At 44.4% G+C, this 18,112-nt stretch overlaps 1 protein-coding gene across 1 annotated transcript in view; it reads left to right on the forward strand.

The window, feature by feature from the left end:
- ANTXR1 (ANTXR cell adhesion molecule 1) overlaps positions 1–18,112 on the forward strand; it is a 110,976-nt gene that overhangs the window by 43,201 nt on the left and 49,663 nt on the right. The window contains exon 13 of the mRNA XM_009510948.2: positions 15,302–15,397. Coding sequence (XP_009509243.2) covers positions 15,302–15,397 — 96 coding nt within the window. The remainder of the gene's footprint in view (positions 1–15,301; positions 15,398–18,112) is intronic.

Below are 18,112 nucleotides of genomic sequence, written 5' to 3' on the forward strand. Positions count from 1 at the left end.
TATCCTTTCTTCTGGGGATAGAATTATTATTTCTAGGTTACAGGAGATGAAATATCTGTTCCTTTCCTATTGTTTTAATAGCCCTAAGGAAACTTTTGAGAATGCCTATGCTTCACGGCACTGCCTACTACTCTGATGCCTCCAGGCTGCGAAACTGGATTTGCAGTGCAGCTAAGCAGCCAGAATTCAAATCCAGATCCTACACCCAAACCTAGACGCAGCGACGTTCAGTGGCTGCTTTGAAAATTATATCACAGGCTTCACTAATCAAGAAAGTTTCTCCTGGGTAAACAGGCATTTTGTCTTTGTAGTAGTGTTTATTTTTTTCAAGTTCTTTTAAAAGATGAAACTGTTTACTGAGGCTACAATCCTCTCTTTAATTAAGGTTACAAGGGCTCCAGTCCTGGAAATACCCGTATACAAAATGTGCACCAAATGACTGGTTTAATTGACTTCAGACCTGAAAGTTAGGTCTGTTTGAAAATCTGCAGCCGAAGTGGGACAGACAGAAAGCTGTGGAATGAAGTGATGGTAACAAGCAGGGAGAAAACTAAAGAAGTTTTCTCCCCAGTGTGCAAACAAGCGATCAGTGCTCTGCGTCTCCTCTCTGTGCTGTATTTCAGAAACTATCAGGTTTGGAAAGAGGTCTGGAGTGTCATCCTCAGAAAGCTTCCCAGATGGCAATCAGCAGTGACTAAACACGGCAGCCCCACGCTCGCTTTGATGCAAATGCCTTGAACCCCAATCTCATTGCTCTCCAGAAATGGCTCTTCAATGGGAGAAGGAACAAAGCAAGCAGCTTTGATGGCCTGATGAGCTTTACCATTTCTTTATTTTCTCATGTAGCTCCACAACAAAACCTTCCTATGTAACATGTAAATAATCTGCAAATGCCCCTTTTTCCCTATAAATAATAGCTGTCCTGTTCTATGAACTACCCATTTTCAAGGACTACTGGAGGTAATCCAGGGAATAAAATCCGATTAGGAGCATAGCTAAAGCAAACAGCGACATTCCCAGCAAGTAAAGACCAAAAATGAACAGTCAGAAAAGTCAGAATTTGACTTTTAAGTTATGAACGTAGGAACTTGAAGATCAGGACAGATAGAGCCTAGACATTGAACTATCTAATAGGCATTTTTATCACCCTAGCTGGCAAAAAATTCAGTGTAGGTTTTCGTGGTAAGTGAATTGGACCAGTTTCTCATCGGATAATAGGGCCAAGCTATTTTATACCAGCATAGGTCCTGACCTTTATTTAACATCTGAAGACTCCTAGGAATGAGGCAGCTAAATAAATGTCAGTTTTATTGAGCAGTGAAAATTCTAGAAGAAAGAAAACACTTTTCCGCTTAGGCAGGGAGGTCACCTTTTGGAAAGAAACAAGGGATCAAAGCCTTTGCCTCTTATAGAAGCACATCACGGCTTTACTGCTGTAACTCAGCAAGGCCCAACTCCTGTGACCACCAGAAGTGAGGAGGGAAGTGCACGTAGTACTCCTGCGCTCACGTTGTGTTTTCTAACACTGAGTGCCGGCTGCTGAAAATGGGATACTGGGGTTTTTTTGCCTTGCCCAGTGCCGTCATCTTTGTGAGGCTGCCAGTTAAAAAGTGCTTTTCGCAGACTATGCTGTCTTCAATTTCTGCCACTGAACGCCTGGCAGAAAGTGTTCTGCGCACTTGTCCCCTTTAGGAAATGTCACTGTTTTCTGTCTCTGAATGCAATAGTGCCCACACCTCTTTAGTATAAACTGACTCCCTCTGGGAACAGACAGAGCTTTGGCTTCAGCCCATATTGCCTGACTAAAGTAATTAGTTGCACTTTTTCTCCTTGAGGTGTAAAATCTACGACAGTGTTTCAAGGGAGAGAAAATGTGGGGAGGTTGGGAATGAAGATATTTGTATATGTTGGACTTAATCTTCCTCTTAGTTCTAGAGACACTTAAAATACATCTCACTTCCCAGCATTAAATGGTGATACAACTTGTCAAATCTGTCAGCACCAAATCAGACGTCCCTGTTTGCCCACTGGTTGGGGTTTGGGGTTTTTTGGTTTAAAGGAGTCATATATACAGCTAAAACAGCCTTAGAGCCTCTACCTGCGTTATCAGATCTGGGCACTTTGGAACCCACTTGCCTGGACTGCGGGTATACATTGTGCTTGGAGGGTCTTCTCCTTTCCCCTAAGTTTCTTCTTCCCGAAATGTGGCAGGCTTCAAGGTTTTCAGCCCCCCAAAAATAGTGCAAGGGGTGTCTGAAATTAAACTGCATGGATTGTGTTGTATTTTGCCTTTTGCTTAATCGCTCATGCTTTCCAATATCAGAGGCATGACTGTATATGCTTTCATACCTCCTTTTCAGACACAAGGAAGTGCTGGTTTAGGTTCCCAAAATAAAATTGCCAGAAGTACTTAAATTCTGTTTTTTAAAGTGAGTCTCCAGGATTTCCCAGTACTTCACTGCAATTCTCTCTGTTAAAACGTAATTGATTTTTCATTTAACAAAAGAAAACAGAAGAAGGTGTAGGAGTAACTTGAAAAGGTGCTTTTGTTGCAGAGGATCTTTCAGGATTTACATTTTAAGGTAGATTTTGGGAAGACTTGAAGTTACATAAAAGTGATCTCAGCTGGATCAGGGGGAGCAAAATCTCCATTTAAAAAGAATCAAAATTCTTCTCAGTTGGCCCAGTTATTTTCAAGCCTGAGGTATGAAAGAGTCCACAGGAGGTCTTCGGGGATTTTGTTTTGTTTTTCTTCCTTGGGATTTTCAATATGAATTTTTAGAGGCAAGAGAGTTGATTATACATGGGAGGCCCTTTTAAATCCCTTGTGATAAGTATCAGGCCAGAGTTTGCCCGGGCACGTTAGACAGCATATGAAACTCCAAATGCAAGGTCTGTTTGATGCGTAAAGTATCAGTCAGGGCAAAGCCTGATTCCCCGATCTCATGCAGGGATGGCCTTTAGTTAGAGGTAGAGTTGTCATTTTCCAGAGATGGTAAAAAGCATTGACTGTGGAATTGCAGGGGGCTGCTCAGGTTTCAGACTGCGGTCTTTACCTTAAAGAAAAGTGAAAAAAACAAAAGAGAAAAGATAGAACCAGGTTAGTAGAGAAGATTTTTTTTGTTTTGTTTTGGTGTATGCTACTCCTTCTCCCACCCTCGTGTTAGTTCCTGGGGAATAGTGCTTTTGTTGTGGTTTGTTGCCATCTTGGCTTTTCTGCTGGTTTTGGAGGCTTTAAAGTCTAATGGGAAACCTGGCTGGACACTGCCAGGTGCCCTCAAGATGATGAACTATCAGAGCATATATCTGTCTGTCAGGCGTGGAAACTAAAGGCATGCTGGAAAGACACCAGCGTACTGCACCCACTGCTTTGAGATTATAAAGCAAGCCTCCCCCCGTTAATCACGTCCCCACAGGTGGTTAGGGGCTGCAGCGTACATTCTCACAGGTTCCCAAGCGGTGCAGGGCAAGAAGAGGCATGTACTTCAGTGGGGGAAGAAACTGGGAGGGCTGTGTCCTGCTCACCCTCGCAGGGTGCCTGCAGAAGCCCAGGGAGCCAGGGTCAGGAGGCCGTGACCCATATGTCAGTAAGGAGCTCTGTGGACAAAGAGGGGTTTTGCTTGTTGGAGGAACGCAGTGATTTCCATTTATCTGTCAAAAATGGGCCAGGCACAGGAGCTGTTGTGGTTGGGCAAAGTGTTTGTTATATGAAATTACAGAATGCAGATGAAACCCTCCAGCTTAGGGCAGAATGATAACACGTGAAGCTTGCTTGTGCCCTCTCTGTGGATGGCCAGTACTATTCTTCATTCAAAGGTTTTGCTGACTGCACACCCCAGACTGAGGATTACTGGCTGGCTTCTGGTAAAGCTGCTAATAGTGGCTGGGTTTAATTCAGAAGCAAGAGGATAACACTGTGTAAATCAGGGGCTGCAGACAGAAGTTTAATCCTGCTCCCCACTAACTTACGTATTACCCAGTTAAACTAAGACAGGGCTGTCCTTGAGTGTAATTTAGGGTGTTATTTGGCCCAGGCTATGTGACCACTGGCAGCTACCCCAACAGAACAGGGGAATGGCTGGAATGAGAGTGTTCTTAAGGTTTGGAGACAGCGTGCTGTTTATATGCTTAGCTGGGGGATAAGATGCCAGCATCTCCATATGACAAAGCTCAGATGGCTGGGAGTAATTGATGAATTTGTCTCTTGGCTTGCTTGTCTTGGAGAGTTACTAATTTATTTCTCTGAAGTTGGTTTTTCAATATCTGTACCTGGTTTTCTTTCATTTGAAAGTTCCCTGTGGGGGAAGGAATCCTGCCTTCCATACAGCGTGCAATGAGGCTGCGTTGTTACTGCATTACCTAAGCAAAGGAGAGCAAACCCATGCAGGGACATCCCGGTGGCTTCTGCAGCTGGCAGAAGGTGCAAAGTGGCAGCCCTGAATACTGAAGCCTGCAAAGGCCAGGGCAAGGCATTGCGTCTAAGAAATGTCCTTAAGGCTGTGGCATCACGCTGGCCCAGAAAGAAGTTGGGCCTGTTCCTCTGTGTTCTTCTGGACGAGGTAATCTCCTCTCTATAGAATCCAATGTATATTTAAAACCCTTCCTCTCTCCAACCCTTGGAATCAGTTGTGACTGCTCAGACTGAGGTTTCTGGAGGAGACTACCCTTCAAAGCATTCTTTAGAAAGCTTGTGGATGTATCCTGGGTATCTGTTTAGCAACTGGGTCCTCCAGTTGAGTGTCAAGGAGCTATTTTCATTATAAATAATGCTTAGTTGTCAGAACTTGCCACTATCTCTCTCTGTTGCTTGACTCAAACTAGACAGAGGCCCCTTCTGGGGGGCAAACCCCCCCCCCTTCCTTCTGCTGATATTTTTACTTGACCTTTGTACTGCAGTCACAGTTACAGATCTGACTTGCTCCAGGTGCTGTGTAACCACAGAAGACAAAGCAGATCCTGCCCCCAAATTACTACTGTCTAACTCCTTGCAGCAAGGCTATTTACTTCAAATGGCACAGTGCTCTCGCTGACAGCCAGGCGCTCTCAGCTTTCCCTGCCTCAGAGGCATCATCTCCCAGGGTGGGCTGGGCTGTCTGCTTTGCAGGTAAATGAGGTGCCTTTGTCGTCCTTTGCAGAGGTCTCTGTGCAGGGTGCTAGCAGAGGCCAGAAGTACCCTGTAACTGAATAAAGCTGTCAGCAATTACAATAAGGGCTTCAGAAAGAATTGGGCACATTTAGGTGTGACTTTACAGTACACAAACTGTATATTTTGACATACCATGAAAGACTGAATTCTTGTTGCCATGTTACAGTTTCTTCTCTCTTAGCTTTTAATACTGGGATTTTTTTTAACATGCCTGCATTTACATTAAGGCAGAAAATAAGGATTAATGTAAACTCTAGTCCCAGCATGGAAGTTGATGACTTACGTTGCTAGAGGTGTTACCCTGTGGTTGCACATGTTGTACCTTTTATCTGACAGACAGGGATATCTTCATTGGGTGGCAGGTAATTAATAATGAGAACTTAAAAATTAGTTTCATTCTATTGCTGACATCAGTGGACTTTTGATAGTTGAAGGCACCAAGAACTATAGTTTAATCTCTGATAAACACGCGGCAGCAATAGCATAAGGTGTGGGACCCCAATGCAACAGGAGCTGAGCATCCTCAGCTTCCACTAGTGCTAAGACTTTAAAAAAAAAACAAGCTATTTTTTCTTCCTCCGCTATTAGTCTCAGCATATGCGAAGGTGCCCCACGCCAGGCTTTGGTGGTATGAACACCATGTGCACTGCTTTCATTTGCCCCTCTTAATGCCCGGCGAGCGTGTGCTGCAGTGGTTTTCCCGCTGCTCGAAAAAGAGTTAGCAAGTAATGGCTGGTGGAGTCGGGAAGCTCTTGAAATGGGATTCACTCTTGTTTGCGTGTCAGGAGATTGAAGAACTGAAAGAGGGAGAAGCTTTGTGAATGCGAATGTGAATGTGAATGCTGCTTTGTGAATGCGTACGCCTGCAGATGTGCACAGAGCAGGTCGCACACCAAGCATTGTTAGGAAAGGGTACGTACAATAGAAGAAATCATTTACAAAGCAGCATTAGAGGCAGGAAGTCAGTCCTACTCTGCTGACTGGAAGGCTGCTGCCAAGTTCTTCAGTGCAAAAAGAGAGCATCTCGGAGAGAAGCCAGGATGGGAACTGAAATGAGTCTTTGTTCATTTTCTAAAATGCTCCCAGAAGAGGAAAAACCGCTAATGACCTCTTGCACTAGTAACCCTGAGACTCAAAACTGGAAGGGAGGTGAAAACTGCAGGGCTGCAGTGACAGGGTAAAATGAGTCTTCTGGGGCAGCTCTCGACTGGAAGAGCAGGGAATATGACTAGGTGATATTCCTATACTCCCTGTATCGCCTAGTGAGAAACACATGAGGCTTCTCTGCAAGAGGGCGAGACAATGGAGGTACCCACACGTGGGCTGGGAGAGTGTTCTGTGGCAGGATGCTAGATTTGCCTTAGACTGGCATTGACTGAAGCTCTTTTTGTTCGCCTTGTGTATCCAGTTCACAATGGCTGTCTTCCCACGTCCCACCCTGTTCCTTCAGGAGGAGGGCTAGGGGAATTGTGCTTGTGCAAAGGAGCACCCTGCAGCTGAGAAGGGACATGGTGGGTCCGGGCAGTTTGGGGAAGCGACTGCCTTCGGGAGGCATACGCAGTGCCTAAACCGGTCTCGCTCTTGTAAGCTAGGGTCCGATCCAGTGCCAGTAGATACCAGCCCCTTCTTACCTGAGACGCTGGTGCTCCAAAACCTCTCTGGGATGGGAGGATCTCAAGGTGGTTAAGCACACTTCCGGGCAGTTAGCCCTTCCACAGTCCTGGAAAGGATTTCAGATTTTGGAAACCAGGGGAGAGCTGCTGGTGAGCAGTTGGGCCAAGGCCAGTCCTTGGCTGTGGAAAAGGGGATTCCTGAAGCTATACGTGTGGAAGTGAATGGATGCAGTGGCTTACGGCACCTTGACAGCAACTTGGGGAAAGAGAAGGTCTTGCATAGGCAGATCAGAGAACTGGTTATCTTCTACAAATCGGTTACCTTGGTGGCAACCATTAATAAATGGCTTGGGACGATTGTGGAGGTGACAGGTGGGGAACTGGCCTACCGTTCTGGAAAGAAATAGTCCCTCTGGTCTTGCATTTCCAGTTGCAAGGGTGCAGGAGCCATTGAAGTCAGCTTAAAAAGGGGAACTTGGTCTCTTAACCTCGACAGGTTTTGCATTTGACAAAAGGAGGTGGGTACTGGCACAGGTTTACTGCCTCTAGGTATCCTGGTTTTCTTCCTGTGGCTGTTTGAAAGGCTGAAGGAATTTGCACCTTTGAGTTAAACAATAGTGGCTGGATTTGATCTTTAAATATGGAGAAAGAAAGTTAGAAAATCAAGAAAGCACTGCAGGCTTGTAGTAAAAACTAATGATGCCTTTCACTGAAGGTTTTTTTTTTTATTCAAAAGGCATGTAATTCAGTGCTAAAGTGGGGGTTTTTTCAATTGTGACTTTGTTCTGGGCTGCACAATTAAGGCTCTGCTAGTTATCGGTGTTCCTAAGTCTGCAGGCAATTAAAGTGCATTCACCTTTGTATCAACAGAGGCTTTATGAAACTGCAGAGTAAATTTAATGAGCTCTTTCGTAGGGCCTTGACCTGTATATTATTAGTTGAGGTATTGCTCTGTGGGAACTGCAGGGCATACGATTTCAGGTTTGTTCCTAAAAGAAATCGCTCTTAAATGCTTTATGCTTCAAATATAATAGGCAGTGAATGTTTTTGCTAACCCAGGTCGCTCTAAGGGTTAAATGCGCAGAGATTATTTCACTTGAATATTGCTGCATGGGCTGTTTTATAACACCCTTAAGTGTGGTAGGGACATTACAAACCACATGTTCCTATGGTTTGGAAAGTAGGGGTTCACAAAAAAGACCAATAGATTGGGGGTGCAGGGGAATCACAGAATGGAAATTTTGCAGAGTTTGAATTTGGAAACATCAAAATAGTTTGTGGATATGCTGACTGTTTTTCCCCTGTGACAGTGGTGAAATTAGCTACAAAACGTGCTGTAATCTCTGCACGCGCGTACGCCTCTAGTAGTGAAATCCCATTTAACATTGAAGTTGAAACAGAGCACTTTGAAACAGGGTGTTTGAAACAAAATGTTTTATTTTATGGAAATGTTTTTCTGTTAAAAATGTGATTTCAATTTAAACTGAGTTTCAGAAGGAAACTTTTCTCAAACACCTCTGGTTGTGTGGGTTCAGGTCATGCTGGCACGCTCTTACCCTTGTCAGCCTCACGGCAAGCCACCTGCCATGGCCTGTGAGGAGCTCAGCTTGTGGGGGGGTACATGAGTGTTAGCTCAAGGAAGGTGATGCTGAGATTTTTTTTTAAGGGCTGCTTAAAAGCTACGAATCTCATAGACGTGCACAGAGGCAAGACATTCCAGAGCTGTAGCATGCTGTTTTCCTTCCCTTCCTGCCTCTCAAAGAAGTAAACCCAAATCAAGCCATAAATGGTTGCTGTTTTGACAAAGTCTAATTCCACAGAATTTTGTCTGCTATTATTCCAGTTGCTATTCACCTCCTGAAATGGATTTAACATACTTCTTCTTAAGAGCTGCCTTCAGGCACAAATGGAAACCGAAATAACTGCTTGGGTTTCACCTTGGAGGTCTTGTCCCACAACACTTGTAGCTAAACAAGAGGTGGCTTTTTCAGAATAGGAGCTCCTCAGTACTTCCTCAGTCAAAACAGAAACATCTACAACCAGACGCGTACTGTCATGAGAGGGAGCACTCAAGCTGCTGGCATTATTTCAGTACAAGCGTATGTGCAGATTGAACCCAAAAAGAGCACTCAAGGGACCTCTGCCTTTGCGCTAGCTGACTTCAGGCCTGTGCTGTCCCAGCCACAAAGCCAAGGCTTCTGCACTCACCTCCAAGACAAAAATCTGAGGCCTGACCAGGTGCTCTGACCTCTGCCTGTAGCTGTAGGGTGTGAGTATTAAGATGCTCATCTGTAGTTAGAGTGCTGAAAGCTTGCAGCTAAAGAGGCCCTGCTCCCTTTGATCTCTGCTGCTTCCTGCAATGAGGCTGTTAAAGTTGTGACACCTGATTTTTGACGATTAACAGGTAATGGCATGACTAGTAGTGACCTGAGCAGATGTTCAGTGGCATGAAGTCTTGCCACTATTTTTAGCTTTTGGTTCAGTGTTGGTCTCTTGGCAGTGAAATTCAGGGGTCGGGAGCTTTGTGTCAGAAACAGTAACAGAATTTGGAGAGTTTTACCAAAGCAGGTGGGATGTCCTAGGGAGCTAGAAAGCCTTCTGAAGAATAACGAATCCCAGTACTGGTAGAGACCTCATACAATTAAAGAGGGAAAGCTCATCCATCTGCAGGGTTTGGTCATGTTGTGTTTTTTCCATAAACTGTCCCACCAGACCCTGTTGTGTTTGACGCAGGATCCCAGATGCAATGCCTTCCAGGTGAGGCACTAGCCCAGGACTGGACAAACTTGAATTCTACCAGTAGTTCTGCCATATCTGCCTTTCAGAAGTCTTGATAACACTTCTATTTAGCTGGAACCTTAAGTATTTCTTCTGAAGAAAAAGTTCAGCTTGTTTTCATAAGCGTAAACACAGCAATCAGGGATTAGAGAATTGTTTTCCCTGACCAAAGCTCCTTCGCTGTAACAGAGGGAGTAACGATTACTCCTCCTTCCCACCATGTGTTTGCCTGCTCTGTTTGGAGTGTGAACTCTTCAGGACAAGGGCTGCCTCTTGCTCTGGGTTTATACAGCTTGTGGTGAAGTGAGGCTTCACCAGTGTTTATACTGGGCTGTAAAGCAAATAGCGTAGGATGCTGGAAAAGTCTCTTGTATGCGGATTCTCATCCCCTTTCAGCTCTGGATGGAGCAGAGAGGAAAGGATCGTTGCCAGAGGGACATCTCATTTCACAGCACAGTAAACTTGGAAGAAAGGAGCTGAGAACACCTATGCTGGGTGACCTAGAACAGGTGTTTCTTGCTCAATCCCCTGCTGAGCTTGGCTCCCACTCAAGCAGCTTCATGTAGACGCCGATCAAAGAGGCTAGCATTGCAGAACAGTGCATTCAGTGAGTTTTCATTTCCTTTTAGAAATTAGGCCAGATTGTTTCCGTTATATTAAAAAAAGATTCCTGTGTGTGATAGAAACTGATGTCTATCATTCATTTTGTTGCTGTGATGGAAGAGTCCCCCAGAGAGTCAGGCAGAAACGGAGAGTGTTTCCTTCACACTAAAAGCTGCCTGAGTCTCTCTGGTGTGAAAAGGCAGGGTCATCCTTTGTCTTCTCCTCCCCTGTTGACTAAAGGACATTAAAACTCTTTCTCCTCTCTCTCCAGGGAGAAAACCTGTCAGATTTTGGATGTTTATTCAAAACTGTAGTCAAGATTTTCATAAAGCTTCATAAAAGCACTTCACTCTCTTTCCTACTAACACCTCTGAAGGCTTTCAGCACGTTATTGCTCTTCCTGCTTGGAAAATGTAAAAAAGGACTGGGACACAGGAGACATTCACATCTTCCCTGTCTCTGGAATGACGTTAACCATATTTCTCCTCTTTGCAAAGCACCGAAGGTTTAGCAGTGCTAAGTGTAATTTAAGTTGTTATTACAGTAGAGTCACCCCAAAGTGAGACTTGGTTATATGACTGTCTTCACTCTGCTGTTCCCAATTTTTGGTAGCGGTGCAGAGGTTTCTGCACTCCTAGCCCTGAAGCGGTAACGACAGCAGCTTTCCCGCCTGTGCTGGAGCTGACACTGCACAACAACCTGAGGCCCTCTGCTGCATGTAGCAGCTGGAAAGGCTCCCACAAGCCCTTCTGCACAGCACAGGGACTGCCAGAGTGCCTGCAGTTCTGAGAGCAGCTAGCTGATGGGCACTTCACTTTTGTTTGCTGGAGTAGAGGGTGCGGAACCAGATTAAACAGAGTATTTAGACTTCCTGCTTTCCGGTGAAATCTGTAGGAGTTAGGACTAAATACTTTTACTGAACCCAGCCTTCAAGGCCTACTAAGCCAAGCCCTTGATGCATGTATTTAACAGAAGTCCATCCCTCTTAGGCACAGCAAGAAGTCAGCACACTTAAACACATGCTTGAAGTTAAATCCATTTACTGCTGTGGTAACAAGTATGCCTGCTACCCACCTCCCTCGCCTATAAATCAACAGTACGTTAATTTGTCAGCCACAGTACATGAGCGCATTTATTAGATGCACCTAGGACTTCATTCATCACTCCGTAATGTCAGTAGTCAAAGCTTTTGAGGGGTTGTTATTCCAGGTTACCTTTCTGGAATGGCTAAGGTATGCTGCAAATGCCAGAGCAATAAAGCAAGGAAATAACTAGGAAATAAAATCTTAAACAAAAATAAGAAAATTGGAAAAAACAAACGAAACCATATTGGAAAAAACAAACCAAGCACAACAAAAAATGCCCATCTGGTGCATAGTAGCATTTTTGGAAAACCCTCAGAAATAAGCCATAGTTTCACTGAAATATCAATGAACTGATTGATGTTTATGAACCAATTTATGTTTGTTTCTGTGTTAGAAGCATCGAGGATGTCTAAGATGAAATAGGGGGCTTTAAATCACAGCTTCTGTCTTAGCTGTGTCTGTCTGCATGCCTGCATACATGCTTCCTGGGGCAAAATTTTAGGACCTTGGTCTTAGGCAGTAAATTTGGTAGGCAACAGCAAAAGAATGCTGGAAGATGAGCCATTTCCTCTGTGGTATGACCATCGCTGGAGCGGTCATCCCTGTTCCCTGACTGGTAAAGGAATGTGCATGCACCTGGTTTGTACTAACCTCTTTCTTAGATAGGATCTTCCCAGGGATTGCGTGCATGCCTTAAAGGAGCGTGTTCCTTTATAGGACAGCACACACCTGAATGTTTGTGGGTAGGGTTAAGGAAATAGCCCATGCCGTTTACTGGATGGTACTTTGCCATCCCTCACCTCTTCTCTCCAGGAGTACCTACCATCCGAGAGGTGGGCCAGGTTTCTGTCCTGAGCTAAAAGGATTCCCCCAGTCTTTTCACAGTCCGTAACAGTTCCACAGTAACTGCTGAGTGAAAGCATGTACATGTGCGCACATCCCCACCTGTGTGTGAGGAAATGCCTCTAATGTGTCCTGCTTCAGATTTATTGGTATCTTTATATTTTACAATATCTTCCAGAGATTGTTTTCCATTGTACTTCAACTGCCAGTGATACTTGCAGCGTTTTCTTGGCCTTGTTGGACTCTGGCAGGGAAAAGGAGGCTTCAAGGCACAGCTGCCTTGCTTTCTCTACCAGCTTATTTGTTCTGAAGTCTACACAGTTGGCTGTTGACATGTCAAATGTGTAGTAGGTTGATAGGTCATTTAAAAAGCCTGCTCTTTTTCATATTACTGGTTCTTGATACTATAGCAAGGCACTTCAAAACAGTGGCTTCAGGCATTGTCTAGGTCTTCAAGAGTTGTCAAGAAGCAAGTTGCCAATGTTCTGCTCTTGGCATCCTGACTCATACTGTACGTGTCCGGCTTTTCTCAGCCATTCAGGTGTAAAGGAGCTCTAGGCTGTTGATCTCACTGCGAGTATAAGCGCCACAGTTTTATCTGGGTGTAAGTAGCCAAAACAAATCCCTGTAGGAAAGCAGTATTGATTTCAGGTAACCATGTGTATTTTGGAACTAGCCACTCTTTGTCTCCATAGGTACTTTTAATGGAAGACTCACTAGTTCAGTGTTAAAATTCTCTTTTTGTCTTTAAAATGAAAGTTGTTTTCATGGTCTGAATTGACAGCCTTTGTTCAGTAAGTGTTAAACACAGCTCATCGAATTATTCCATGGTTCAGCATTTCCATGAGCGTTTGTATTGGTCTTCCAAATTTTGATTAAAAAAGATAGTGGAATGAAAACAGACATTTCAAATGCTTCAGCCCTTTTTAACCAACTATAAGACTGGGAGAAAGATTTCAAAATGTCAGTGGAACTTTTGCAAACTATTTTAGCAGGCATATTTTCCTTCTTTTTTATTATTTAGCTTGGATAAGTGGCAGTTTCTATCTAAGCATAGTTCTAGATAGTACACAGAATGATGGCTAAATTCTAGCAGAAACTGATGAAATAAAGCTAAAGCAAACCAAAAGCAGAATTCAGGCCACTACAGATGATTGTAGTAGGACTCATTGTGTGTGTATGCTTTGTGCTGCTCTGACTTGCTAGGGCTTCCTCAAAGCCTAGTTTACAGCAGTGAGAACGCAGTCAGAGCAGATGAAGATAGGATTTGCAATTCCGGATTAAGGGTCTCAGTTGGACACTTTGTAGCTGTGGCTGAGCCCAGAAAATTCAGTTCGTATTTATCTGGAATATTTCAATGTTTGTTCAAACATAAGAACAGGAATTAATCCAACCAGAATGTATTTGTTGGGGGTGGGGGTATTATGTTTTGGATGTCAGAAGGGGACTTATTCCCGCACACTTGCCAGGCAACACTGGCTTTAGCAAGAGGTGCTACCTCAGTGAGAAATGTAAAATTTGGCAGATCAAAACCCTTTAAGTCCTCCGGACTGTTTTGCTGCTGTGATACACAGAATACCAGCTGGCCACATCAACTGCCTTGCAGAGAAACAGATGTGGTAGGGTAATGTAAATTGGTCTTTACGGATTGTCTTGGGGGGGAAAAAAAAAAATAATTCCTTTTTTAAAAAAAAATCCCCAGAATAAAAGAGTTAAAAGGCCACTTTAATTAGTTTCATATTTTTGCAAACTGTGTTTACATTATTCATAATGACAAAATACTTGTTTCAATATAGGGGCAAAAGGGTCAGACAATTTCATGGCAGCGAAGAGTTAGGATCACATTTCCTAAAGCGTTGAATATCAGCAGGTTCCATTTTCCAGATGATGGATGTGACCTGATGCTGTCTGTCGAGAGGAACAGCACCAAATGTACAGCTCCATCTTCTCAAATGAGCTTTTATTTTGTGTTGGTGTCCAAGTTCCATTTCCAGAGATGTCTTGGGTGAATTCTTCTCTTGTATGGACTCCCTCTCTTTTGTTTCCAAGAGTCAAAGATCAGGTTGTCCTGATCCAAGTTCTCCAGAAATTCCTTCTACACCAGAAGAGAGTTTGAAAAATGCTCTTCACCTGATTGTTTTTAACTTTACTCTTCCCATTATGGTACGATGGGAGGTCATCTGGCCATTGAATTACAGTGACTTAAGCGGGGACCCAATTTTCCCATTCTACAGGTCAGTCTGCTCTTGAATGTGTCCTAAGTCTGGCACTGTGATCTTAACACTTGGGTGCAGTGTTTTTAGTGTCTGGCTCTTACATCAAGAATATCTCAAACAGGCTTAAGCCAGGACTGCCTGCTTGCTTATTTCGGAATAGGATGATACTGGGGAGCAGTGGTGTAGGGAAGTTGGCATGCCTCAGGAAGCCAAGAACATCTGGTTTGGGTTAAAGCTATGCAACAAGAAATAATGCATATATGGTTTGGATTGCTATATTGAGCTGGCTTGTGCAGCAGTTTGCATTGTTAATCAATATCGGAGAATTGCAAGTGCCTTTTTAGATAGGCGAATTATCCCAGCTAAAGAGGAGAAGGATTGTCTAGAGTTAATGGCTTCTGATGTGGAAAAACCCTGTATATTGTTGCAATGGTGTGTATGTTCAAATCTCCTTGAAAAGCTCATGGTAGAACTACCCTGACTCAGCACTGCAAAGAAGAGCAGGGTGACCTGAGTCATGGGCCCCTAGAGATCTTGCTTCAAGTTTTCTATTTGGAGTAAACTTTAATTCTGACATTGCTTTCACGTTCATACTGCAAGAGGGGAGAATAGTTGCAAAGAAAAGAGAATGCTTAAACTGCAATGAAACAATTGTGTTGTGAGCTCTTTTTTAAATATTTCAGTCTTAACACTCTGAGGAATATTACATTAAATTTGATCTGAAGTGAAATAAGTGTTTTATCTAATTGTGAGGTTCAGAAAATTGAGACAAAACCTGTAACACTGTGGGAAGGGAACTAGAGGTCTCAGCCTCTTTGCGTTGCGGTGGTGGGGCGGGTGCCACATTCGGATGTATGAGGAGGGAGGAAGACCGCATTTTGTCTGAAAAATAATTGGAGCATGGCAACGGCCTCTGGGATGTGTACTTGCCTGGAAGCAGGATGCACAGGCGAGGTACTGTGGAGAAGGAAGTTTTGTGTTAGTGGTGCTCACATGCTCTCTGCGTTTCTCTTCCAGTCAGATGGGACCATCCTGGCTATTGCGTTGTTGATCCTCTTCCTCCTGCTGGCGTTGGTTCTTCTCTGGTGGTTCTGGCCTCTTTGTTGCACGGTGGTAAGTGACAGAAATTGTTAGCACAAAACAGCAATACAGTGTTGCCTGAATGTGAGAAATGAGTGGGAGGAGGCAAAGCTTTCCAGTAAGAAAGAGCACAGCACTGGTCATTGAACAAGATGGTGCTTCTTCCATTGCTGGCACTGCTTTGTGCTTCTGTTTCATCTACCTGACCTTTGGACTATACCCATGAGATAGCAATGTTGCTAACATACAGACCTTGTCAGGAGCCTTTTACTCTTACTTATTGGTCACCAAACAGAAAGAGTTTGTGGAATCGTATTGGTTGCCATACCTTTTTAGGAAGAAATGGCTTTTCTGGATTCTCTAACCCCAGTGTCAGTATCTCGGTGCTGGAGGGCTCCTGTAGAATGCAGGCATGCTGAATCCAGGCTGGAGTCCTTGTTCTGCCTCAGGTACAAGGAAAAGACATTTCTAAGTGTGCAAATTTTTGCAAGATTAACTTTTTTTCCTGGCTCACCGTGTCTGGAAAGCACTTCGAAATATCCAAATGACAGTTTCAGTAGAAGTATGACTACGCTTCACTGAGCGTTACCTTTCCTCCATGCTTTTTCACAAAATGTTCTGCAGAGTTAAAAAGCACAGTCACAGAGTTGTTATTTTAAAAAGGCAGACAGAAATCAGGAGAAAACAGGAGAGAAGGAAGAGGTCAATGGAGGCAAAACGGAAATCACAGGACTTGAGACAAGCTTTTCTCTCGCACACCACCCTGCTGTTTGTCTGCAAGGACCTGTTGTACCCCTGTACATCTCTGCTGATCGTCCCCTAGGGCTGCCTTTTCCAATGAAGAACAGGGCAAGGGCTGGTTATTGTGGAACATACAATCCAGTGAAGCTCAGCTCTTGCTTTGGGTCTTGTTTGTGCTGCAAATATAGAACCGGAATTAGGGATGTACAAATGTCACCAGAACTGGAGTCTGGGTTTGAATGGTTGCATGTAATGTTTCAGATACTACTTTTAAGACTGCCCAAACTGGCCCCAGTTTCTGGGTCACCGTAATTTTTCTTGGTTTTTAAATCACTTACCCAGTGTTGTAAACTTGCACTATGTTGTACCAAACCTATGATCTGGTGCTGAGAGCTTTGGAGCCACAAACTGCAGGAGCAGTCCCATTTGAGGATGAGCCTTTGTGGTGAGATGTATTTCTTCATCCAGAACAAGGATGGAAATCTCCCGGGAAGGTCTTAGTTGTCTATTTCTGTTTCTGGCTGGAAATGCTAGGGGTAAATCGCTTCTGAAAAGAAGTTTGGCCGTAGTTTGGCACCTCTGTCCTGAGGTGAAAACCAGAAGGGGGAAAAGTATTTATTTGGACTTTTCAGAACAATAAAGATTAGTTCTAAAAATGGACAAAGGATTAGCAGTGTGGTAGGGTGCTCAGAGTTACTTCTCTAACTAGATGGCACGTTCCCAGAGCAGTTGGGTCAACTTGTTTGCTGGCGCATCTGCCCAGAAGTCAATGGAGATGTGCCCTGTACAGATGTTTACACTGGGATTTGGTGGAGAATTGAGGTGATACAAGGAAAGGCTCTAAGTGATGCTGCTGTTTTAAGGTTCTGTTACAGGAGAAGGATGAAGCTCGTAGGAAAAAGGCATGAATAAAACCAGCAGGTTATGAAGTGAAGGGAACCCCTTGCGGGTAAGAAGGCCAACAATATTGCCAGCAGATTGAGAGAGGTCATCCTTCACCTCTACTCTGCCCTAGAGAGACCACATCTGGAGTGCTGTGTCCAGTTCTGGACCCCTCAGTTTAAGAAGGACGTGGAACTGCTTGAGCAAGTCCAGCAGAGAGCTACCAAGATGATCAGGGGACTGCAGCATCTCCCTTGTGAGGAAAGGCTGAGAGACCTGGGTTTGTTCAGCCTGGAGAAGAGAAGGCTGAGGGGGGATTTCATAAATACCTATAAATATCTGAAGGGTGGGTGTCAGCGGGATGGGGCTGGGCTCTTTTCAGCGGTGCCCAACGCCAGGCCAAGGGGCCACAGGCACAAGCTGGAACACGGGAAGTTCCACCTGAACATGAGGACAAACCCCTTCCCTGTGCAGGTGCCCGAGCAGGGGCACAGGCTGCCCAGAGAGGCTGTGGGGTCCCTTCCCTGGAGACATTCACACCCCACCTGTGCCCCTGCTCTGGGTGTGCCTGCTCCAGCAGGGGGTGGGACGGGGTGATCTCTAGAGGTCCCTTCCAACCCCTGGCTCATAGGATTCTGTGAATATGGAGCTGTGCACTGAAAGGGTAATATGGGTCTTTTGCAGTGGAATGATACGAGGGTAGTGGTCATATAACAGCGCCTTGAAGTGTGAGAAATACAGTCCAGATAAGCAAGGAGGTGCAGCAGAGGGAAAGTCTCTTGCCCACATAAGACTTTATAAGCTTAATATTTTCCAGATTTAAATTCTGTACTTAAAAAAATTTGTTGTAGATAAAAGCATTTCCTCACCCTTTCTCCTCCTTTACCTCCCACATTCCCTCTTAGCAAGATCTCCAAGTGGGGACTATCTCACCGGTATTTCCAAATGTAAGTCAAACACATCCCCCTACTTGCTGGGAAGATTTTGCTTCAAGACCCTGTATGAAATCTCTTCCAACTCTCTGGGGTGGCAGTCAGTACGTTTGGCAGTAGATCAGCAGCTAAGATACCTCACTCTGTATTGCTTACCCAAAGATTCTGTAAAATGGAAGATAAACCCACAGAG

The sequence above is a fragment of the Phalacrocorax carbo genome, chromosome 24, assembly GCF_963921805.1.
Source record: "Phalacrocorax carbo chromosome 24, bPhaCar2.1, whole genome shotgun sequence".
NCBI lineage: Eukaryota > Metazoa > Chordata > Aves > Suliformes > Phalacrocoracidae > Phalacrocorax > Phalacrocorax carbo.